The sequence below is a fragment of the Zootoca vivipara genome, chromosome 1 (genome assembly GCF_963506605.1).
Source record: "Zootoca vivipara chromosome 1, rZooViv1.1, whole genome shotgun sequence".
Lineage (NCBI taxonomy): Eukaryota > Metazoa > Chordata > Lepidosauria > Squamata > Lacertidae > Zootoca > Zootoca vivipara.
The window spans coordinates 74,144,747-74,170,825 of record NC_083276.1 but is presented as its reverse complement, the minus strand read 5'-3'; the positions used below and the strand labels follow the sequence as shown (position 1 = coordinate 74,170,825).

The 26,079-nt window shown below is 42.6% G+C and overlaps 1 protein-coding gene across 1 annotated transcript; it reads right to left on the bottom strand.

Moving 5' to 3' along the window:
- Window positions 1-393: 393 nt before the first annotated feature.
- On the bottom strand, window positions 394-26,044 carry IFITM10 (interferon induced transmembrane protein 10). Its single transcript, XM_060276320.1, has 2 exons — window positions 25,837-26,044; window positions 394-1,483 (listed from the first exon to the last, which is right to left on the bottom strand). The coding sequence occupies exons 1-2, from the start codon at window positions 25,957-25,959 to the stop codon at window positions 1,334-1,336; spliced, it is 273 nt and encodes a 90-aa protein (XP_060132303.1). The 5' UTR covers window positions 25,960-26,044; the 3' UTR covers window positions 394-1,333.
- Window positions 26,045-26,079: the final 35 nt, after the last annotated feature.

Here is a 26,079-nt window from a genome sequence, read left to right as displayed (position 1 = left end):
TCTCTTTAAATGCCCTATTGAAGCTCGTTTGGTGGAAGAACACAACTCCGCTATGGGGAAAGAGGCGAATTCTGTTGTCCATTAGAGTACTCCAGCCCCCGGCCCCTGTGAAAAGAAAGTGTTTATCAAGTGAACAATACAAATTATCTGTAGGCTTACTAAACTGCTGAATGGCAATGCTATCTTGGGGCAGTTGGAAAAAAAACACATATTTACTTTTGCACTGTGACACTGACCTAGATATTGTAATATTTAAAAAGAATGGTTCGGCTTGTGTTAAAAGCAATATTAAATGAAATCCTACCATCTTTAAATTGGTCAACAAAGCCCAGCTTTCTCCTGCTGTGGATGGCATTATGAGGCAGAAACATGCAACCTGTAGTATACAGTGTCTGATGGTTAGAGGTATTTTTTATTGAAAGTTGACAGAGATACAGGATCTATGCAAATTTTCCATAAGTTGTCTACATTCTCAGTGTTTCCATGAGGTTCCAAAGAGGACCATTACTTTCCCCCTCCCCTCTGGGATTTACCCTGGAAGGCTCCAGGATTCGTCAGGAGAGGCTAGTGTAAACTGTCTAGAACCCAAATTTCCTGATTTATAAACATTTTTGCAAGCTATTATGGGCTTCAATCAAATAAATATGAAAACAGGTAAAAATGTAGACGGCAAAGGGGTGTGTGTGTGTGTGTTGGGGACACAGAGTGGGGAGCGGAGAGGGAAGGAACTTGGAAGCAGTCTGAATGCAACTGATATGTTCTGCAAAGGCCATGCCTAACTCTTAGCAGCAAGCTTTTTTTTTTTTAATTATTCCATTCCCTCTCTTGAGCTTCTGAAACTGTGTACAGACTTAGGGGTATATCCCGAAAGAGGTCTGCATTTCACCATGCCCAACAGTGCAACCTGCCCCATCTTCTCAGTTCAGCACTCTCCTCGGGTTGGTTACGTTGCCTTCATCTTGGGATCCCTGGTGTATTCTTTCAGTTCCTCCTCCTCCACCGCAGTCTGCAGTCCCCTCCGATTAAGCCGCGTCGTTTCCATTTCACCATCAAATCCTATTTCTTTATCATGAAAATAAATACTTTGTGTACAAAATGTAAAAGTAAAAGTCTCTGCTACGGAAGTTCACATACCAGTCAGGCTATATTGGGGAGTGGGGGGAGAGGAGGAGTGTAAAGGGGAGTCCTGATTGTTTCTTTGATCTGTTTGGGGTGGCGTTTGCCATTTGGAGGGAGTTGCGTGGGGGTCGTTTTATTTGTTTGCGTCCCTTCTGTTAGAAACTCAATGGCGGCTTCTGGCACGGGGATTTGGGCAGCAGCTACTGGCCATGTTCTAGTAGTTGGTGAGTGGGTATCGCAGAAAGATGAAGACAAGGATGATGCAGAAAGTGGCCAGTGCTGAGCTGGTAATGTTAAAAAGACGGGCAGTCTTGGCGTCTTCGACAGCACCATTCAGGTCATTGAGGAGTTTTTTATCCCGAACCTGGAAAAAACAAGAACAACAACCATTGGGCGACGTGTCGAAAATGGAAGCCAAGTAATTGGGCTACAGCAAGAGCCACAGCAAGACCTGCCCAGTGATTTTTGGTGCTTCAAAGAATGTGAGTGGAAACATCTAGTTTTTGTTCCTACTGCATCATATGCATTTATTTCCTCTGTCTATCTATCTCCTTTAACTTTAAAGGATCAGGACAGTACTACTGTTATACTTCTTCCAGCAGGGTGAACAATAGCACTGCAAATGTGATGATGGGAGCAGGTGAGTCAGCAGCTGGGGGTGGATATGACAGGTAAGTGCTAATTGGCTTTTCCCTGAGAGCACAGAGCAGTATTGCATTATGTGTATAGCTGCTTCCTCTTTGCTCTATCCATTGGTAGCAAAAATTGAGATGCAAATAATGGGGAGGGGAAGATGGAGTGGAGATGACTTGGGCATTAACTGTTGACATGGGCTGTGTGTCATGCACTGGAAGAAACAATTTGTGCATAGTTAAGACATTTCATTTCTTTAACAGCTAATTGCAAAAATCTGTGGCCTTCTAAGTTGAGACTTCACTAGGTTCAGCTCTGTTATGTGCTTCCTTTGTGACTGCAGCCAGGTTAATTTCCAACGCCCCTTCTGAGTAAAGCACATTATGGCAGGGGATATATACAGTTCAGAGTGGGGCCGTAACCCTGTCATGCACTCCTATTTCAACTAAATCTTGGCATAGGATTCCACTGCAGCAAGAAGCTGTAAGTATATTAATATTAATAGGGTTAGGCTAATGGAGGTCTTATGCAGATCCTATGCAGTTTAACCTATAGCCACTGCAGCTAGACTCCAGGTTTCATTACTACAGAATAGATCATGCACATCATTAGTACCATTAAGATTGCAAGAATAAAGCAGCATGCTCTGGAGCAGCCCCGCTGGTGCCTCTGTATTCTGGAATAGGTGACTGAGAGAAGGTGGCCTCTACAGAAAGGATCCAAAAGCAGTATCACTAAGCAATTCTTTCAGGTGTGCACATATGGATCAAGCTTGATGTGACTATAGTTACATTCTATATGCTAATGTTATTCTGCTATAGTACTTTCATGGGTTATTAGAGTACCCTTCATCAGATGCATTGCCTTGATTTCTCAGTGGTTGTAGAGCAGTGGCTCTCAAACTTTTTTCTCTGGGCCACACTTACAGAATAAAAAACTCCTTGTGCCACACTGATATTATTATTTTTTTACTGATAAGAAATAGATTACAAAACACAACTAGGATTGTCCTCAGAATTCCTTGATGTTCCTGCTCTCATTTTGAAAATATACCTGTCCGTTTCCTGCAAATTTTTTTTAAAAATGTTTTGACACTATACTACACTGAAATATTTAAATGTTTCTTTGACCTTGAATCTTCCCGCCACACTTGCCCCCCTCTCCTGCCACACCTTTGAGAACCACTGGTGTAGAGGAAGGATAGGGGACGACGACAATGGAGTCCCATGGACAATGAAATGCCAAAATGTACAGCTTGTGACAGTACAATTAAAGTTTAAATGTATGCACAAAAAGCAATGAAATCAGTTACAACAGCGGTAATTTGTGATAACTTAATCATCCTTCCTTTGTTGGAGAATAGCAATGTTCAAGTCAGCATTAGGAGAAAGTCCTGGGAGAGTGAAATGTTCTCTCATGAGTTTCCGAACATTGCCATTCCTGATGTCAGATATACTGTATATTCCTGCGTATAAGACTACTTTTTAACCCAGGAAAATCTTCTCAAAAGTCGGGGGTCGTTTTATATGCTGGGTCGTATTTCTTATACAGCGAGTATATCCCAAACTCTATATTTTAACTGGGAAAGTTGGGGGTCGTCTTATACGTCCAGTCGTCTTATACACTGGAATATACAGTATGTATGTTTATTGTTGTTGTTTGTTGTTGTTGTTGTTGTTGCATAGAGACTGACCTGAAACTCAATTACACAGCAAGTTTAAAAGAAGATGCCAGTATGAAACTACTAAATTAGAACTTATTAAGAAGGTTGATTATATCAGTTCTGTGCATAAGTAGAGACTATGGGTTCTTGTCCCACTACAGACATTAATTAATTTAACAATGATTAGGGTATCACCAATTACTGCTTTTGTGAATAGTCACTGGGTTTATTTTGCATACAATTTTAAGCTTCAGTTGAATTTTCACGGAGTGTCCTATTGGCTCTTCATTGCCATTCGATCTCATTATTTACACACACACCTCTCTACACACAAGTGTATATAGTGAAGTGGACTCTGGTCTAAGAAAGCTTATACCATAGTAAATGTGTTAGTCATTCAGGGGCCACAAGACTGTTGCTTTTGCTGCAACACATGAACATGGCTAATTCATACTGCAGTGAGTTACTGCTTTAGTGCACGGGGGGGGGGGCATGTGATGCCCTTCAGAGGTTGTGGTCTACAACTCCCATCAACCTGGACTGTTGATGGTTAGAGCCTTCAACATATAGAAGACACTATACAGTACAGTATTAGCTACCTCTGCCTTACTGACTCGCATCAGGTCATAAGATTGCAGTAAGAAACTGAAGCCCACTTGCAATGAACCAAGCTAAACACCAGATGTCAGTGGTGAACTATGTATGGCAAACCTACCTACCAAGCTGTAGTGCAGCAGAGCTGCCTAGAAAGAGCTAAACGTTTTAATTGACCAAGTGTCTCCAGAAATCTTCCATGAATTCATGCAAGTCATTTTTTAAAGTGATTTCCTTTATAACTCCCTGAGTGTTTACTGCCTTGTGAACTTGACATTGCTCAATGAAACGATGGCAATAACAAAAGCCACAAGTTCAAATATTCGGTCTGTGATTCCAGCTTGCCAATTTCCAAAGCCTGCAGCTTATTTCAGGCCATGCAGCAACATCCCGTGCATTCTAAATACATGGGATCTTCCATTTTGCTCCCCTTGCAAGGCCGTTCTTTTACAAATATACTCCTTGCTTATCACAGACTCTGCCTGCTGCCTGCTTGCTGGCACAGTTGCTATTGAAAGAAATTGCTAATGTTGACTGAACTGTAAAAGGCAGTAGGGAGAAACTGCCTGTTATGCAAATGCATATATTAACTCCCTAAATCAACTTCTTTTAAGAAAAAAAGCAGGTCCAGAAAGGATTGGCTTTCAGCAGAGAAATAGATGGATGTTTAACCCTTTCCCCACCCAGTGCTCTTTCTCAGCATCTCCCTGTTGGGGATCCAGATGTGTGTTTGCTGCACACATTTCTGGGATTCTTTTGAAAAATCATATGCTTTAAATATATGGTGTGGACGGTGGCATCACTGCAGGTGGGGGAGTATACTGTATTTCAGTTTTTGCATTAAATTTTGAAAATTGACAGTCAGAAAATGAATAATATGCATTCTGAATATATTAAGAATAATAGCATATCATTTGTTTTCATTACTTAGTTTTTTCCACTTGCAGTGTCTCATTTTCTTGCAAAATGTATTTACAGTGACCAAGACTGCAGAAGTGAAGGGATTTTGTTTGTTTGCAGATAAACTTTAACAGAGTCACAGAGATTTCACAAATGTGAGCCCCCTTCTATCCTGAACTGTAATCATATTATTTTATTGAAGAGGCTACATGAATTTGGTTCTAATCACCAAGACATCAGTGATTATTTATTGTTTACCCCACCCTTCCTCTGAACAGTTTGCAGCGGCATACATACCTCCTCCTTTTTACATTCACAACAACCCTGTGAGGTAGGTTAGTCTGAGCCACAACGACTGATTCAAGGTCACCTAATAAACTTTGTGGCTGTGGGTGGGTCTCCCCAGTGTAAAGCAAACACTACTACAACTCACTGGAAACAACTTTAAAGATGGTCCCATTGCATTGCTTTGGGTGGGTTTGGATTTATTTATTTGTTTGTTTGTTTGTTTAATGAAATTGTAAACCCAGCCATTTCATCTGCCTCTAGCTTTGGCCCATAGTCTTCCTTAGATTCACCACCTTTGATGAGCATCCTTTCAAGAGTCTCAAAGCAATCTTGAATCAACAGGTCAAGTTTTCTTGCCATGGAGATAACAATAATGGGGAAAGAGCCACCTGTTGACTAGTACTTCTTGCACAAATACTAACAGCACATAACTTTTAAGGTAAAGGTACCCCTGACCATTAGGTCCAGTCGCAGACGATTCTGGGGTTGTGGCGCTCATCTCACTCTATAGGCAGAGGGAGCTGGCGTTTGTCCACAGACAGCTTCCGGGTCATGTGGCCAGCATGACTAAGCCGCTTCTGGAGAACCAGAGCAGCACACGGAAACACCATTTACCTTCCCGCTGTAGCGGTACCTATTTATCTACTTGCACTTTGACGTGCTTTTGAACTGCTAGGTTGGCAGGAGCTGGGACCAAACAATGGGAGCTCACCCCATCACGGGGATTCAAACCGCTGACCTTCCGATCGGCAAGCCCTAGGCTCTGTGGTTTAGACCACAGTGCCACCTGTGTCCCTTATCACATAACTTTTACTTATCCCTAAAGCAGAAGTGGGGAACCTGTGGCCTTCAGGATGGTGTCAGACCATCACTGCTTTCATCCCTGAGTGGCTGAGGCTGGTAGGAGGTGAAGTCCCAATTTTTTTGGGGAGGGAAGCAAATCCTCCCCCCCCCCTTTCCAATGTAGCATCATGCCTTGCGGGGGGGGGAGAAGCTCCATGGGGGAGCATCATATGACTTCACACAAAGAGCCCTGGGAATTGTAATTGTGGTGAGAATTCTGCTGGAGAACCATAGCAGCGTAATGCATGGCATCGTATCCTACATTTGGTGAGTTATAAACCAATTCATTGGGGGATAATTCCTAAGAGTTTAAATCCTTTTCAGTTTGCGGTGTGCATCTCTTGTGCACAGCTCACAGCCACTGCACAGTAGCGGCAGCCATCTCTGCAAAAACATTTTAAAAACACCCTAAATAATGTATTAGCTAGCATTAGTGTCAATTATTATTAGTTCCATTTGTATTCTGCCCCTTTCCCCAAGGAGCTCCAAACAACATTTGTTTCCTCCTCAAAAACTGAGATAGGTGAGATTGTGAGATCCTTCATAACTGAGTGCTGGTTTGAACCTGGGCTTCCCACATCAACACCCAATCCTATAATCATGACTACACCATCACTGAAGGCCCCTCTAGGTGTCCTTTTCATTGCACATCCATCGTGATTTGTGTTCAGGTTGGCATTGGGGCAGTTATATGTGTGATCTTGCTTTCAGTACTGCAAAAGTTTTAAGTCAAACATACGCCGTTGTTTTCAGCTGGTGCATGTCCCAGAGTTTTGCACTGAAACCCCCAAACTTTTCATACTACAAAGTCCCAAGGATTTTTGGTCCCACTTTTCTGCCCCCTCCAGATGACAATGATGTGGTAACACTGGGGGTGCATCACAGAACAACTAATAAAATGGAACAATGTGTATAAATCCAGTATAAATCCACCACTAATACACTGCTATTGCATCACTGATAGGTTGCAGAATACACACACACACACACACACACACACGTCTGGAGGGGCCCAAAATGATTTCCAGGTGAACAGGTTAATTTGCTTCCATTGAAAAGTGTAATGATTCAGGTAAAATAAAAGCTCTGTCTGTGGTGTTCTGTTTGTGATGGCTATTCCACCTATTCAAGCCATCATTTGAGTAATGAATTCGCATGTGTAGTGAAGATGTTTGCATAGAGTTGCCTCTGTCTGAGTAATACATTCTAGCACTATGTGTTTCTTTGCACTTTATTTATTCTTTTAGATCTAAAAAAAACCCTTTAAAAATGTGCATCTAAAAATGTATATGTGTGTTTGGAAACATATGTGCCATAGAGATTCACTTATCAGAAATCTAGAACTGGTTGCAGCTTACTATCCAGTTTATACTTTGTGGCAAACCTAGGATTGCTGCCACACATTGTGTGAAAAGGTCCTTTGTCTCATTCTCTATCTGAATCTTCTACACCTCTTCTTCCCATAGCTGCCAAGTTCTCCCTTTTTTAAAGGGAAATTACCTTATGCTGAATAGGCTTCCTCGCGAGAAAAGGGAAAACTTGGCAGCTATGCTTCTTCCTGTTGCTGTTCTTCTTTCTCCCACATTCTCTATCTATACCTTTCCTTTAACATCTGCTTCTCTGTTGTCAGATTGCTATGTCAAGGCAGTGGGTGGGGGCCAACCCTGAAGCTATTCCAAAACTGTAGCCAGCCTGATTTTTGCAGTGAAATGCAGACAAAATCTCAGCACAAGTCTCTAGGAGCTGCAGGGCTACAACACTTTTGATGAAATAACAGAAAAGAACAAATGAAAAGAGCAGCTCATTTAGGACTTGCAGGTGCTCGTGATAATTAGGAGCATTTAAATGAAAGTGTTCTAGGGATGTACATCTCCCAGGAGCACCAGAATGAACTTTCTCCCTCTGTTTGATCTGTATCTTTGTCATTCCCTCCCGTCCTCCTTTCCCCCACTTTTCTCACATTGCTCCCTTTCCCCACTTCCTATTGTTTTGAAGATTAATATGGATTATCTACCACACTGAATGCTTTTAGTGCTTCATGAAATAGTGCAGGGTATCAGCAGGGATTATAACAGAGAAAGCAGGCACTCTTTAATCAAGCTGACAATACCTTGCGTACTTTTACATGCCCTTCTGGCAACCCATGTTAAAGAACTATATGCCACCTCCTGTCACAGCAAAGCTGCTCACACAGGTCTCTCTCATCCTCTTTTCTTCCCCAACCCCCAAGCATATTAGGAGTTCAATTCTGGCACCAGCAGCAGCTGCTGAATTTTGTCTGACACAGGACCAGAGCACTGCGCTATATTGCTACCTCTTGTGATTCCTATTTAACTAGCCATGGCCTCATGCATGCTAATCTATGCTTCCTTCCAGGCACCAGACAGGTGTTGCGAATGACAGCCTCAGGGGACCAGATTCAAAGGAGGAGGAAGCTCCGGTGAGTTTAATAGCTGCTTGGATAGAAAAGGGAATTCCTGGAAATGCAGGTGGTCCTGCAGGGATGAGAAAAGCTGCCTTTGTAAAATTCCCTCTTTGAAGCTACAGGAGCCCTAACGTCTTTGTCCTTTGGCCACTCCAGGATGTCCTGTCTTCATACTATTGCTATGATCATTTTGTGGTTGTTGTTTTTTTTGGTAAATATATATTGAGAGAATGCATTTTTAATCATGCACATCTTGCTATTAAGTGGCATTCTAGGCATTTAGGAAAATGGCCCCCTGGTTTCCATGTGGTTCTGGTGATGTGCCAGTTTGTGATTGTGTGGGGGTTAATAGATTCACAGCTGTGCCTTTTATTATGCAGAACTCCTGGTCAGCAGCATTTCTCAAGGTGCAACTATCTTTCCCCCCCTGTTCTCATTTAGCCTTGTGTTGCTGTTCTTTCCCTCTCTGTTAGCTGCTGTTGCATAAGGATCGATAAAGGAGATCTTGGCATTGTGCTCTCACCAGGAAGATTCATGGTTTTCCTGGCACAGTGTAGACATCCTGTCCCGAGAGTTATGCACACGTAATGTTTCTGCAGCATTTACTAGTAGAATAGCTGCCACAACTGGGCACAGGGTAAGCTGCTGACAGATTCTCAATTATCTCTAGTGAACTACTTCTGTCCAATGACTCTGTCTACCTGATATAACCCTATCCACCCAGACATATATGCAGCACAAACCAAAGATTTGTTCCATGCAAATGAAATTATACAACCCAATCTCAGTCCTTATCTCACTACATTCAAGTTGTTATCAAACAATATAAATAACCATAAGATCACACCATAAAAATAAGTAAAGCAGCAGTCATAACCAATCAATACGTCAAAGCACACACACAATATTAGCCAATGCAACACAAGTAAAAATCATATTTGGGAACGTCTGCCTAAACAAAAAAAAACACTCTCATGCAACACCCTAGCAGGGATGCACGGTGACAGATCTCAGCGTGATCCAGAATTAAGGGGACACTGCAAAGAAGGTAGGACCACTTACTACTCTCATAAAGAGGCACCTAGATGATCTTAAAAGGTAAAGAGATTCCTAAGGGCAGAGATGATCTGAGATATACCAGGTCCAGGTCATGAAGGACTTTGTAAATTAAAACCAGCATCTCTAATTCAAAGTAATAGGTAGTCAGTACCTCTGCTGGACAATTACCATATTGGCCTCCCCCCCCCCCAAATTCTGACTATGAAAAGTTAAAGTGTGGCTTAAATTGGATTTTACAATATTGCTGCTGAAACAGACATATGGTAAAACGGAATGGGTGTGAGCGCCTGCGGAATTTTAAGGGAGCGGCTTATATTTGGGTATTGTCTTTTTTTCTTTTTTGCGCTTGAATTTTAAAGGTGCAGCTTATATTTGGGTGTGGCTTATATTTGGGCCAATACGGTAGTTGAATATTATACTCCCAGCTCCCTAACCTAGCAAGAAAGTGGGCTGTGGCAATGCGTGTGAACTAAAGCCTCTGAAATATCATTGACTGTCCAACCTAGAACCATTAGATGGCAACCAACATTTGCACAAGATTCCAGGCTTCCATCCTGACTTGATACTGATAGTACAATCCTGCATGGGTCTATTCCAAGTTAAGTTTGCTTTCAATGGGACTTACTCCCAGGTAAGTTTGTGTATATAGGATTGTAGCCTGAAATATCTTGAAACACTGAAATCACGATGAGGTTGCTGTTTGGAGACAAACATTCCTATGATCCCTGATCTCTCCCCCCCCCCTCATTATTTGCAGGTGCTTCACAGAGTAGTGCAGATGTTGTTGTTGTTTAGTCGTTTAGTCGTGTCCGACTCTTCGTGACCCCATGGACCATAGCACGCCAGGCACTCCTGTCTTGCACTGCCTCCCGCAGTTTGGTCAAACTCATGTTCATAGCTTCGAGAACACTGTCCAACCATCTCGTCCTCTGCCGTCCCCTTCTCCTAGTGCCCTCAATCTTTCCCAACATCAGGGTCTTTTCCAAGGATTCTTCTCTTCTCATGAGGTGGCCAAATATTGGAGCCTCAGCTTCACGATCTGTCCTTCCAGTGAGCACCCAGGGTTGATTTCCTTCAGGATGGAGAGGTTTGATCTTCTTGCAGTCCATGGGACTCTCAAGAGTCTCCTCCAGCACCATAATTCAAAAGCATCAATTCTTTGGCGATCAGCCTTCTTTATGGTCCAGCTCTCACTTCCATACATCACTACTGGGAAAACCATAGCTTTAACTATATGGACCTTTGTCGGCAAGGTGATGTCTCTGCTTTTTAAGATGCTGTCTAGGTTTGTCATTGCTTTTCTCCCAAGAAGTAGGCGTCTTTTAATTTCGTGACTGCTGTCACCATCTGCAGTGATCAAGGAGCCCAAGAAAGTAAAATCTCTCACTGCCTCCATTTCTTCCCCTTCTATTTGCCAGGAGGTGATGGGACCAGTGGCCACGATCTTGGTTTTTTTGATGTTGAGCTTCAGACCATATTTTGCGCTCTCCTCTTTCACCCTCATTAAAAGGTTCTTTAATTCCTCCTCGCTTTCTGCCATCAAGGTTGTGTCATCTGCATATCTGAGGTTGTTGATATTTCTTCCGGCAATCTTAATTCCGGCTTGGGATTCATCTAGTCCAGCCTTTCGCATGATGAATTCTGCATATAAGTTAAATAAGCAGGGAGACAATATACAACCTTGTCGTACTCCTTTCCCAATTTTGAACCAATCAGTTGTTCCATATCCAGTTCTAACTTTAGCTTCTTGTCCCACATAGAGATTTCTCAGGAGACAGATGAGGTGATCAGGCACTCCCATTTCTTTAAGAACTTGCCATAGTTTGCTGTGGTCGACACAGTCAAAGGCTTTTGCATAGTCAATGAAGCAGAAGTAGACATTTTTCTGGAACTCTCTAGCTTTCTCCATAATCCAGCACATGTTTGCTATTTGGTCTCTGGTTCCTCTGCCCCTTCGAAATCCAGCTTGCACTTCTGGGAGTTCTCGGTCCACATACTGCCTAAGCCTGCCTTGTAGAATTTTAAGCATAACCTTGCTAGCGTGTGAAATGAGCGCAATTGTGCGGTAGTTGGAGCATTCTTTGGCACTGCCCTTCTTTGGAATTGGGATGTAGACTGATCTTCTCCAATCCTCTGGCCATTGCTGAGTTTTCCAAACTTGCTGGCATATTGGGTGCAGCACCTTAACAGCATCATCTTTTAAAAATTTAAACAGTTCAGCTGGAATATCATCACTTCCACTGGCCTTGTTATTAGCAGTGCTTTCTAAGGCCCCTTCATGGATCAATGCCTTGTTGTGGCGAAGGGGCTTGAATAACTCAGAGAAGCTATGAGCTAAGCCATGCAGGGCCACCCAAGATGGACAGGTCATAATGGAGAGTTTTGACTAAAAGTGATCCACCTGGAGAAGGAACTGGCAAGCCACTCCAGTATCCCTGCCAAGAAAACTCCATGGACAAAGACAACAGGCATATAAAAGTGCAGATACATGTTTTCTTTTAATCACTCCTTTTCCCAAAATGACTTCAAATAATGTTATGCTACTAAGGGTGAACTCTTATCAAACCTCAAAAAAAAAAAAACCACTCCAATATATTTGTCCTTGTAATAAGGCAATGAAAATGGAATGGAGAGCTGAGACACAGATTCCTAAGGCCAAATGTTTCCCAAAGCTTGTAACGAGATTGTGGTAAGTGCAAAGAATTCAAAACTAGACCCAGACTTTCTGAAAAGGTGCCATTTATTAAATAAATTAAAGTAAAACCTCTGGGGATCCAGTTTCCATTATGCAGCCTTTGGTGTGAGGTTGTCAAGAGATCAGCAAGCAGAATAAAACTATCAAATCTCATTTGATGAATTTACATCCTACTTAAAATGCAAAGGCACATCTATATGAGAGCCTCACTTGCTTCCAGTTCAATGCTTTAGTGCCAAAAAGAAAGTTTAAAACTAGTCTGCTCTAAAAGAAGAGACAAATGTGATAGAAGCCAAGCCAAGCCCATCCCCATACTTCCCTGTTTCCATGGCTTGTACAGTACAAACAATGTGTTAGAACTCCAATATGCATATACATGCAGGTAGTGAAAGGGTAGAAAATGCATAAGAATGACCTTGCTGGATCAGGACAAGTGTATTTTCCAGCATTTTGTCTTCAAGGCTGATTGCTCAAGATACCTATGAAAAGCTCACAAGCAGGACATCTCCTTTTATCTCTCATCTGTTGATCAGAGGTGAACTACCTCTAAATATGGAGTTTCTGCTTTTGGTGTTAGCTTAGAAACTACTGATAGGGCTTATGCTCCATAAATTCACCCAATGCACTTTTAACATTATCTATAGTTGTGCTCATTGCTACATACTGTGCAATGAATGCCACAGGCTAGTTCTGTGTTGCACAGATTACTAGTCTGAAATGGTCGGAATGCACCATGTTTATTACACATACGTATTTACTGAAATTCACCAACATAAGATTCCTAGTGACAGAAGAAACACCAGGTGGAAATAGCTTCCCCACTGTACACAGAATAGATCTTAGAGTTCTGTTGCAATTAGTGTTCTAAATGCTAGCTTGCTGTGCAAATAACCAAACTTCCCTCTTTTCTGAAACATAGCCAGAAATTATGTGTTAAAACTAATTTGTCTCTCCTGCTCTTCAAGATGCATCTACATAGACTGCTTACTTGTTCACTCTTTCAAAATCCTTTCTTGGCTTGCTCTCATAATTCATTACCCTCCAACTACCAGTCTCTGATTTCAAGGCCCATTGTGACGTCAACACTTTTATCTCTGCCCGTCAGCTGATGATAGACTCCTCAGCCCTTTCTCTTAATTTCCTTCCAGTTTGGGACCCGTGGGGTTTTTGCAGGCATGCAGGGGGCTTATATTTCACAAAGTTCTGTGCATTTTCCTGCTACATGGAACCCACACTGACTCCTTGATTTTTGTGATTGTCCCTGAAGAGTGTTGTCAGATCAGTGCTGATCAGAGTCAAAAGATTTGCAGCCACTACCATGGACAGCGGCACTAGAGGTCAAAAGGACAGGGTGATTGCAGGGCTGTCAGTTAGATCAAGGAGTTTGTGATTTGCCTGGTCAATGCCTCTGGTCCTTGAGACAAGTGAGAGCGTGCCCTACAATCTTCATGTAATAGCACTAGAGACACTCAGACGTTTCTCTCTGCGTGTGTGTGCAACACTCCCATAAAACTCTGGCCACGTGTTTCTCCTCTGAAGTCAATTTTCTTAACCTAGTTGCAAAGGGTCTCCAAAAGCTGAAACCGCCACTTCTGTCTGGTTGGATCAGTTTGTGGATCACTGCCATGAATTCTCCGTATTGTCAAAGATATGAGCAGCCCTCCTCCTCTGGTGAATAATTGACTCGAGTGCCTATACTTGCCAGACTATTCGTGAGGCAGGCTTGATTTTTTTTTGTTTAGGTCTTACAAGTGCTTGCTCTTCAAAGAGAAACAAATATGAGAATCTGATGGCCCTGTTTCTTCATTGATAACTTGCTGTCAGGAAGCCAGCAAGCCCAGAAGATGCACTCTCTTTCATTTCAGAGCAGAAACTGCAAAAATTACTTCCACTAGAGCTATGGTTCTCATAAGTCCAGCTGAACTAAGTGAGGCTTACTTCTCAGTAAATATCCTTCACTATAGCATCCATCACAGATGCCACAAGGCATATGTATCCCTTGGCCACCTTTCATGTAGCCTGGGAAGCCCTGCCCACCTATCTCTGCTGCCCAGCGGACCAGGCATCAGCTTGGCAGCAGTGAAAGGATCACTGTTCCGGTGCTGCTAAGTTGCATTAGATCACTTAAAGGTTCTTCTGAGATTCCAATGGCATAAGGCATAACACTCACTGCTGGCGGCTGAGACATGGGTGCTGTTTTAAATTGCTCTCCATGCTGCCAATTTATGTGGCAAGTTGTTGTGTGCTGCAAATTACCATGTGGATCATTACTGGGAGGTGGTGGAGAGAGGAATTTGTCCACATCATTGTGGAGCTGCTGCACGCAAATAGCTTGACGCATGGCAAGAACTGCCACATGGAATGATTGAGAATGGCATTCATGGTGCTATTGTTCCATGTTCACTAGACCTCAGTGACTTTGAGAATGGGATGTTATGAGTTGAGAAACAATTGAAAGTACATGAGTGTGGCAGCCAAACCTCATGCTAATTGTGTTTCTGCAATTGACATTCAGGGTTGCTGTTTTTAAGCATCAAATGGTATGCGTGTGATTATTATCAAGATTGTAGCAAGCAGTGAGGAGGAATTGAACCTTCTCGTTCTTTTTTCAGTCGTAAAGAAAATCTCTCTGTTCTGAAGCTATTATTTGCATTTGAAATTCAATGAATTTAATGTCAAGTTTACTTTGACCCTGAATGGGCATATAATAATATATTATTATTACTATTACGGTATTATTGTTATTATTATTATTATTATTATTAGCAATATTTTAGCTATTCAACATCATTTTATATTTTTTAAAAAATTATTTTAAGTTCATAAATTATTTAAAGCTCCAAGAGCAAACTCCGGGGACCTTATAGCCTTCGGCATGTTGGCTACCTCTCAGCTACAATACTCTGAACTTACGTTAACACAAAACAGGTTTCTTCTTCTTCAAGAGACAGCCTCTAGTTGTATTCGCAACTGAGGCCCCAATTAATTTTGCTTGAGCAAACATGTAGCCCCAGTGATGTTAGTAGGCCAAAGTTCTTCACAGAAATTGCTGCTGTGGTCTGAGTACTGCCTGGAGTAAACTACTTCTCAATTAATATACATTGCCTGAGCTTACACAGCACCAGGGGCTGTGTCATGCACAAGTGCCATGCACAGCACTTGATCTCCACTTATGCAGTTTCTTATCACTTTATTCTACTTTAATCAACTTTTGATTAATCTCAGCTGAACTGTGATCATTGAAACGTATTGTGTTTGAGATGAAATCTCACGAAATGAAAAGATGTTATCTGTAGTGATCAATCCGTGATTCCCACACATAAGTTGTCACTTGAAGTTCAGTTAAATCAGTCTTAGGATGGTAAGTAGTAAATTGGGACATTACTTCCACTTTTCAATACCATTGTCAGGTTTCCCAAAAGATAAAAAATAAGATGTAGTTCTAGCTGTTGTTTTTGATTTAGATAAACTTCTACTGGTCTAGAAGTATGCAAGCTTCTGGAGGGTGACCAGGGCAACAGTAGCAGTCATCAGGGCAAGGTAGGGATGCTTGCCTGACCCCTGATCACTGCTGTCACTGTTGTAATTCAGGAGGGGAAGGAGTAAGGTGGCTTTGAGATGGGCATTATGTATATGCACTTACGGAATCTATCTGGTGCTGCTGCAGGTGTGCTGGCACCTTGCTGACCTCATCACTACCTTGCTCCTCCCCCTTCCTGGTACATCACAGTGATGACAGTGATAGGGGGTCAGGTAAGCAGCACAATGCTGCAAATAACTACCGCAGGACAGAGTTGGTGCACTTTATCCCCATTCTCTCCCATCACATGTTGATTTAACATAGGAAGCAAGTGCCTGAATAGAATTAGGGCAGTGGGAGCATTGCAAGTCTTTGAAAAAAAAACTGGACTGTACTCTAGCACAGTAGAAAAGGAGGAAGTGGATACATTCCAACAAATATTTAAAATTAAAATTCAAACTTTAAAATGATATATAAATACACACTCACTTTAGTTTTTCAGGCTGCTCTCCATGAGAGAAAAGGATGGAGCAGAAATCTGAAACACGTCCATCACTCACCAAAGTGCTCATTTTGTTGTACACTCTGTCTCTATCTATTCCACAGACCCCTGTGCATAAGCCACAAATGCAATGGGCACTGCCTCCTTTGTCACTCTCTTTCTGTGCCTTTGAAAAATGTTGTGCTTGCATTTTTTTTCCATTTCTCCCCATCTCTTCCTTGCTATAAAATCAGAGCTGCAAGAGAGAGAAGAGCCCCGTGGGCTTGCTGCAGGAATTACTGACAGAAAATCTTCTGACCCGTGCCATGCAGAAGGTCAAAATAATTGACCATAATAGTCCCTTCTGGCAGTGAGAGCTATGAAGATACAGAAACTGTCTAGCCCACCACATGCTCCTGCTGACATTCCTTATATTGCTCTTATCAGTGCGCAAGGCAGGTTATTTCGTTTATTTCTCTGTTATAACAAACACCCGTGGTTCCATGGACTGACAGACATCAACACTACCTTAATGATCAGCTTGTTTCTCTTTCCTTAATTTCAGCCATTTTCTTGGATCTTTAGAATTGCTCTGCTCCGAAAGAGTCAATGGGAGCTATAGATTCTCAGTAATTTTGGTAAACAGACTTCTTCTATCTATATCCCTCTGGAGGATTCCAAACATTTTACCAGTAGGGTTTACATCCAAATGACATTTACATGCAGTGAGCATGGCTCTGATCCTGCAAAGTATGGAGTGTCTCCTTCAACCTTCCATCTTTACTGAAGCCTGCACTTCTGCATGAAATTTTTATGGAGCTTTTGACTGGCTAGCTCTTCTTCAAAGCCTGGATTATAAACTTGAGGAAATAAGAGGTTATAAGGACTGTAAGAATTGGAAAACTACACATCATCCAAGACACCTGTTAAGGATTTTCTCTGTCTCCGAAATGAACAAGTCTAGCTCATGCTGACATTTGTAGTTATTGGGCTGTAGATTTCAGAATATCTGGCTTAACTCTTTGCCCATAGATGAAAGCATTCTTCAAACTACGGTTATGGTGCACAAGAGTCCATTTTATTAAAACAATAAATAAATTGGGGTGAAGGATGAAAACAAGCTATTCCAAGACCTATGCTACAAGAATGTTCTAAAGAAAACCTTCCTTTCTAACCCAATGCCAACCCTTTGCTGCCTGTTTCAATGTACTGACTTATTCCTCTAATTAACCAGGTATTTAAATCATGGGTTAAGATGAACAAATGGGCGATTTGCACTGTGTATTCAGCATGCAACTTCTTCATTAATCAGATTAAATTGCTGCTCTTGCCCCAATGTCCCAGTTCTCTGAGCGATGCAAAATTTCAGGTGTGAGCAGTTACCCAGGTTTGTGTTTCTTTGGCATGAAGTCACTGGGGCTTAAGCAATTTTGTAATGTTTGTATTTATTTTCAGCCATACATGGTGAGCATAGATGGAAGAGTTCTGCTTAACAACTCCAACAGACACTCAACATTCATCTGTCTCTACATCAGCTTCGGTGGAACAGGCTGCATCCTGAGATGTTCCAGATCTCCAGGTCAATTTTCTGTCTTCTCATCTGCCTGGCTCAAAACTTTAAAGTCTTGTAATTTTCTTTTCTTTTTCACAGACACTAGTTTCATTACTTCTCTTCCTGCCATAGTGGGAGGAACAAGACTAAGTAATTTTTTTCGCCCATCACCTATGCCTTCCTCGGTCATCTTAACTCCCATTAAGACACACCAGTTGGCAATGGAGTGCACCTGCAGGGGTGAAGTCAAACCAGTGGAGAATCACAATGCCTGCTGTAGCAGCAGAGACTGGTAAATGCTGCCTCCTGCATTGTTTTTGCTGTGTTAGAAGCACCAGTGTCCTTTCTGGGGCACAAGCCTGAGCAGTGTGTATGGAGGTCCTGGGCTGTCCAGGCCTCAGTGATGTGGTCAAAAGGAAAGCAGAGCAATACATTTGGCACCAGCTTGGCTGCAGAAGTTGTCAGAAGGAGGCGTACAAGGCACCATCCAACTGTCCTAGGGACTCCACTCCAGATTTGTGTAAGGTTTACTCCTTAGCCTTTTCTTCTCCCCAAGATGTCCCAGAGCCAATTGGGGAGTGGGATCAAGGGCAGGAAAGCCCCATTGCCATAGCAGAAGTCCCTGCACAGGTTTCCACTAGTAAGTTGAATCCGGCCTATTGAATTTGGAGATATTATCAGAGGACTCCCAACTTCTGTCAAAGGTCTTTCAAATCTTGTATGCAATTATCCTTAAAAGGATACATCAGCAAAACAAAATAATTGTTTCTAAAGCACCTTGCCATAACACAAAGCAGAAAACTTTGTGAAATATAACAGGCTCCAGAGATGATTGAATTGGAATCAAGGCTCATTTAATGCTTGTCTACACATAGTAATAAGTTACCCTTCACTATTTTTACTACCACCTCTTAGGACTTCTAATTGACATGTCTGCTTTAAAGGAACACTATTGTTTATCCAAATGTGTATGTCTCACTAGGTCTGAAACCAAAATGGTATCTCCAATTTCACAGCTCATGAGCTGCAAAAAGGAGCAGTAATTCTTTGGGGTGGGGGCGCTGCAGATATGCTTAACGCATCTACTATCATCCCATCTGCAGTCCTGATGACAACTGTGGTTTCTAATTCTGACTTGCAGATTAACCACAGTCAGCTCAGTTTGATCCAGGGGTGGGGGAAATTGGTACAGATGAGAGGAGCATGGGGGGAGGGGGAGAATCAGAGGGAGTGTGAAACCTGAAGGTGGCCAGACCATGATTTGGCATCAAATGCAAACCAACCCAATGACTACCAACTCAATTTAAGATGTCTCATACCATTCTGAAAATAACAGAAATGAAAAGTACTTTTACATTTCCCTAATCAAATGCTTCGAGAATACTGATATTTTGAAAGCTCATTGAATCATCATAGAATTGCAGAGCTGGAAGGGACCGTGAGGGCCATCTAAACCCAAACCCCTGAAACACAGGAATCTTTCGCCCAATGTGGGGCTTGAACCCACGACCCTGTGATTAAGAGTCTCATGCTTTACCGGCTGAGCTATCTCTCAAGGGATATAGATCTATACAGATTTATAACAAAGGCCATGTGTAATAATTGCTGGGGTACATGGAAATTAGCAGCTGCTCTATGTTGGGGTTGGGTCAGAGGCACCTTAATGGGTGGATTCCCTTAACGTGACTTAATGTGTGAGGGAGGCTTTATTCTGAAGCGAAAGTATATGTTTACTGGGCTACTATGAGGGACAGTCCATCTCAGCACCCTCTGCACAGAGAGGCACTGTATTATCTGCATGGAGGCTGGGCAACAGTTCCATCAAGTTCCACCGTTATCTTCACTCTCTGCTTTCAATAGTGGATTCTATGGCACCTGACCCCAGTTTTTTTATTGACCAGAATTTGTTTCTTTTCTTCCACGTAAAAGTCAATAGCTGCCACTGACTTCTATGGGAGAAAGTATGCAAACATGGAGCCCCACCCCACCCCGCCTTACCTCAAAAACTGCTCATCCCAGTGCATGATGCAGGCTTTGCAACCTCTCAAGTGTGCATCAGATTCAAGTTCCACCTTTTTAATTAGTTAAAATAGTTTATCATTAATACTGTTGTCATTGTCATCACAACAATCATCATCTATCTACCTTGTTTTTTCCTGTTAATTAGGCAAGTCATAAAAACATACCAAATACAACATAAAATTGGCAATAAACCACAAGCAGAAGAAATGCAAAAAGAGCAGCAAAATAGCTTAAAACAATGAGTACCAGCAGATTAACTACAAAAGCAGCAGTGTCAAACAACAGGCAGCTAAAATACCTTATTCCCAAACTGCTTAGGGGGGTTATATAAAAAAAGGCTTTAACTTTCCTCTAGAAAAACTGGCAAAGAAAAAAAGATAGAAAGACCTATTTGGGGAGAGAATCACCATGCCTGTGGAGCAATTGCTGAAAAGACACTCTTTTGTGTAGAGAACTTGTGTGGAGAATTGGAGCTAGGGATGTATCATTCAATTTAATAAGCCTATTTTCTTCTTGATAGCTATGTTAACACTTCAAATGACTTCTAAGTTGTTCTAATTTTATTTCTAATTCTTCTTCATTCATATTATTGTTTATTGTTATTGATAATGAAAAATCTTAATAAATAATGGTATGATTCACCACCAAAGTTTCATTCCATACCTAAAATTCTGCATCTCCACCTCAGGTTCCTTGCCACTTCTTGGGTTTCGTGGCTCACAGTCTCCAAATTCCTCTCGCTGTCTAGCCCGTTCTGTTGGTGCCAAGGCTATTGTGACTTTAAGGCAGGGTGTGTGCGAGAGGGGGTTTTTAAACCCCAAAATCCCATGGGCCATCTTAACTTTGCCTATGTGTGTTCTCTTTCCTTCAAGCTACGTGCTCTCCTGAGGCCTCTTCTTCCCATGAGGTGAGGGAACTGCACACACACACACACACACACACACACACACACACACACACACACCTCTTGGGCACAGAAAAGCCATCCCAATAAAACCCTAAAATGTGTTTGGGCTGTCCCAGAATGTGCAAAGAAAACTGCCTCTAACCATGAGCACAATGCATTGCCTTTGACAGTGAACAGCTGTAGCGTATCAGCAGCCCCCTGCCCCACAAAATACTAAGAATGAAGGCTTACAGATCATATGCCTGGCATTACATTCACACAGATGAGTTCCAGAACTAGTCTTTTTTTGGAAATGTTCACACTTTCTTTTCAAAAAACAAACAAACAAACAAACGCATAATGAGAGAACGAGAAACTCATCTCCACAATAACCCCATTCCTTGGTTTCTCCCTTAGAAACCTTTTTTCAACATTTCTGTCAAAACCCAAACCCTGACCCTTTGCCCTCCACAGGCAAGTCCTCTGTCCTTTGTCTCCAACCCATTGCATAAACACAAGATGCCATCTAGGGCACAGTGAGCTCTAGGTTTAAGGTGGCCATCTGCAAAGTGCCCTCTGCTGAACCTCTCCCTGTGCTGATAGTCATGCACAGCATTGTATTATTCCATTGTATTACTGTTATTAATGCCACCCAAAAACACACATCTCAGGTGTCAAAGGCCAAGGCAAGAGATGCATCTTCAGCATACAACAAGAGCTGTCTACTGAAGGTGCCAGCTGCACCTCTGATTCCTCTCCCCTTAATCAATCCAATATCAGGATTTTTCTTGTCCTTTGGGGCAAGGGTGTGAAGATTTGTCAAATTTCAGCTCTTTAATATCACTGTGACAAGTGAAGGTCAGGTTTCCTAGCAATTGTGCCATATAAAAAACAGGCAACAGGTGCTTCAGAAGCTGCTGCAATCTGCCACCTCACTACTATCCATGCTCCAAGGACACAAAAAAAGGGATTCTCAGTGGCTTCCCCCTTTCCCTTGAATGCTGTTGTGCAACAATTTTGTTTGGGCTGGCACTCAGAAATGGGAGGAAAGGGAAGGAAACATAGACAACCAGGATAGCACACACTCTTCTGCAACCTCTTCAGAAGCACCCCATGGATTCTGATCCTTAAAAAATAATAATGGCAGCATGTATTGCTAATGCAACTACATGGTAGACTGCCAGCAATAAGAATTTGCTGCAAAGATCACTGAGGAACTTCACGCATAACTAATGCTCGGCATATTTATACTACTCTCCCTATCATTCAAATTACTTGTTCTTAATTAGTGTTGTATTTTCCCTGTTCTTGCTCACTTAGAAATTTGCTTAAAAGCAGAAGTGTTCACAAAAGTTCTACCAAAAGCCATAGGGGCATTTACCAGTGCTGCGTCGGGGGACCCCAGGGCCTGAGTCCCCACCTTATCACCTGGCCTGGTTTCTACCTGTAGCCTGGCTTGGTCAGGTGGCTGCAACTGTGTGTGGTCAGACCTCAGATCAAGGAAGACAGTGGTGATCTGCAACATCAGCCCCTGGAAGTACCGTAGTTGGCAGTATGACACATCTGGGAATGGCCAGGTCTGGCGTAAACAATGGGAGCTTGGACCTAGTTGACTCTTGCCTGGTTAGCAAAGTATCCTCTGTGTGCTGCACTTCAGGCTTCAGCTTCCAACCCCAGCAACAAACATTGTGCACCTTGGAGCAGAGAACATTCCTTTTGCTCCAGGTCTGGTCAGTTGGCCCTCTGACGGCCCTCGCATGTTAGTCCTGTTTGCAGGCAGATTACTCCTGAAGCACTGAACTCAAGACATGCTGGATGGGCAGAAAACCAATAAGGTACAATGAGGAATGAGAAGGTCAAATACACAAGAGCTAGAAAGCAAAAAACCAAGATGCCACCTGTGGAGGTATGCCCTATTGTGTGAAAATTAGTAAGATTTATGCAATTTGGGTTTCAGCAGAACATGGGATATTTTGATAAGGGCCGTGGCAGTACAGGGCAAGGAAGAAACTAAGGCTTGAGCCATGGTGGGTTGAAGTAAGGATAGCTTTGAAGGAAGTCTGAGTATGGCCCAGAAGCTTGGCACACAAAACTGAGGTCAAATTCAATCTTCACCTCTCTACTTCCCATGGCTACAAAAAAATTAAATAGTGTGTTTTGATCTGCACATTTTTCAAACTTTTTATCTTTTACAATGAGAGCTTGAAATGTGATTACCCCCCCCCCCCACACACACACACGCAAATGCTACACTGAATACACAGAAGGCTGGCCTATTGTGCTACATTGTATTGCCTATGCCCAAAGTTTGCTCCACACTGACATTATTTCCCATTTTGCAAGGTGCTTGTGAGGAAGGCAGATAACGGTACCAAAAAACCCCCAACAACCCACCCTACAGCTTGAGGATTAAGCTTGCAACAAGGGGACTTTGTGAGCAGAATGACCTTCTTCCCATGTCTAAAGGAGACTCTGCTCTCAAAGTTTTGAAGCCATGTTTTGAAGAGGTGGGGGTGGGGTGAGCCATATAACTTTTGAGCCGCCTGCCAAAAAATTGCTAAAGCCCTTGTAGAGCTGTTGGCAAACAACAGCACATTAACTGCATCCAACCTCCCCTAATCTCTTTCATGAGACTGAGGGAGGCACCTGCAACCCTATTTCACATGTAGTGAAATGGGGAAATACAATAACACAAGGAAGGGAGGCAAGTTATTCGGCCCCCAAATAATATTTTTTTGGGGGTGGGGTGGAGAGACACAGGAGTTGGTTGAAACAAAGCCAGGTATTTAGTGGCCAGCTTGTAATACCAAAGAGACTGAGGGTGCAGCTAGCTTGGAAACAACCCTATTGCTCTCTTGTGGAATTCACGGTCGCTGGAGTTATATGCAATTAATTGATCTATTTCTGTGATGAAATCCCTCTGAATAGTGTAAATGCTGTCTGCCAGAACACATCCGTTATTTTCCCCTCTGGATCTCAGATATATCAGAGGCTGCACAACAGCCCCTGGGCCTTCTTTATCCCCACATCCAGATAGCTATTCCCCCCATATGTAAAAGAGGAAGTCGCCATCCATTCTTCCTTGATAGATGATCACAATTTGCTTGTTGGCTGCACTGAGCAGTGAAATCCTGGAGCCCAGCTGGCTCATATTCACCCTGCAGTTATGAGGAATAATTACAGCAGGTCTGGTGTGCTCAGAGGGTAGTGTTACCTTAGAAAAGGTTACACAAGCTACATAAGCTACATGGCCAGAATTTCGTCTCCCACCCCTGCCATCTCCATTCCTGTTTTGACCAAGCAAGCCAAAAGGCTTTTATAGCCTTTTAACTGGCTGTAGGTTCCCTTTAACTCAATTGCCTGAGTGCATCATCTCCTACATGTTTGCTGATTTCCCTTTTTTATTTTTAAATCAAAGCTCCCATTTCTAGAGCCACCTTCCTTGCCCATATGACATGTACCATCCCCTCTGTCTTCCACCACTCCAGCCAGCAATCTTGCTCTCCTAGAAGGTCTCCATTGCTGACCTTGTAATTTACGAGGCCCAAGGGAGAGTGAAGCATGAGTTGCTTTCCTCCTCCTCGCCTGGGTATTCTAAACAGCAGCAGAACAGCAGCTGTTTCTTTCACCCCCTTCCTGCTCCTACTTGCCAAAGGAAGAAACTGGCCTAACACAGCAGGGGTTATAAGGGACCTAGAGGTCCCCCGAAGAGCAGAGTAAGAAGCTGACAAGCGATTCATCTGTGCTTAAGGCTGTTTCCCAAGGGTTTCTCAGGTCTTCCGGTTTGCAGCTGCTGCATTCATCAAATGATTCCTTTCCATCGAGAGCCAATCAGATCCCCAAAACAAAAAGACTTCTCACTGAGGGTCAGATCCCAATGCCACAACTTCATAAAAAGGACTCCCTCTGATTCTGATTAGATTCTTATGAAGCATTCTTCTGTGGAGCTCTTAAAATATTGTTTTCCAAGATTACCCTTTGCTGAAACTAAGCCACATTCTCAGCTTGCAGAAATATTCACCATCCCTCCACTGTAGGCAACATTATTATTACATGCTTCTCCATCAGTTGGACTCCAGATGTTCACACAACACCGATGCAACAAATTCAAGTATGTTAAGTGCAGAACTTCTACTTGGAGAATCCAAACCACATTCCTAGCTTTCATGAGGGGCAAACATTCTAAAACCTAGCTGTGCCAAAATATTCTAGCCTATTAACTGGGAAACAATTCAGTAAAAGCTGTATTAAAGTTTTAAAAGTCCTGCATGAACAGATAATGCTTCATGGAATATGAGTGTTAGTGCAGTCCTGTTAGCACTGAGTTAAAATCCCTAGTCAGTCATAGATTCACTGGAAAGCCAAAGAAAACCACAATTTCTCAATCTCAGATTATCATCTACAATAAAGGAGGGATATTTATAACCTACCTCATAGGACTGTTGTAAAGAAAAACCCAATACTATTCATGAAGGGCATTACAAGTAATGTAGAAAATGACACAATGATGGATGGTGACGGTAGGGATGGCGATGGCACGAAAGAATCCCTAACTCACCAAAATACTTTTAATTACATTTCTCCCCCTGGCTAGCTTTTTGTCTGCCAGTTGTAAAACTCATTTGCCAACCTTATTAACCATGAAATCAGAAGAGAGATAATCACAAATCTTCAGCAACAGCCAAAGCCAATTCAGATCTATAATGGCTGATTCTTCTCATCTTACCCATCCAGATCCCTATATTATTTTCACATAAGAATGCCTGCAGGTTATTAGAATGCTCCTTTTCTTTACTCTGTTGGATGCCATTCACAAACCAAAATATTCATGCTCCACAGCCAAAACATTTGTGCCCCACAAATTAAAATATTTATGCCCCCCCCCGAGAAAGTTCTTCTCCTGAACCCAACACATTACGCCTGATAACATGCAAGAAAGAGGAGTTCTCATCAGAGAGCTGCAGTAAATCAGCTTCACTATAACGAGCCCAGGTGGAGGGGCACAGACTTTCTCCAGCTATGGCCCCAGAGAGCCTCACTAAAAAGGGTCTGAGATCGGTACTTACTTTCAGAGAATATGCCAAGGCAATGAATCCCAGACAGCAGAAATTGAGGTATACAAAGTTGAAGATGGACCAGAGATAGTAATCATTCACCTCGGTGGTGTCTGGGTAGATTTCAATCACAGTGGTGGGGTTAGTCATCGTCTTCTTCTCTACAGAGTGTTTGCATTGGACAGGTGGCCGCAGGCTGTCCCCTTTGCAGGTCTTGGTCTCCATGAGGCAAACGGCAGAAGAAGGAGACAGGACCGGAGATCCTTGCTGTGCAGGGGGCGTCTTGGAGATGCAAGCAAAGCACCCCTGCTGGGGTGTGTGGGGGGGTCTTCGAGTCCAAAAGGC

What these genes read in the sequence shown, in the direction of transcription:
- IFITM10 (XM_060276320.1), bottom strand. Translation starts at nt 25,959, where the DNA reads ATGGAGACCAAGACCTGCAAAGGGGACAGCCTGCGGCCACCTGTCCAA. An exon ending in TCTACCCAGACACCACCGAG is followed by an intron (nt 1,484 to 25,836) that starts GTGAATGATTAC and finishes TGTTTTTTCCAG; the next exon opens with GTTCGGGATAAAAAACTCCT.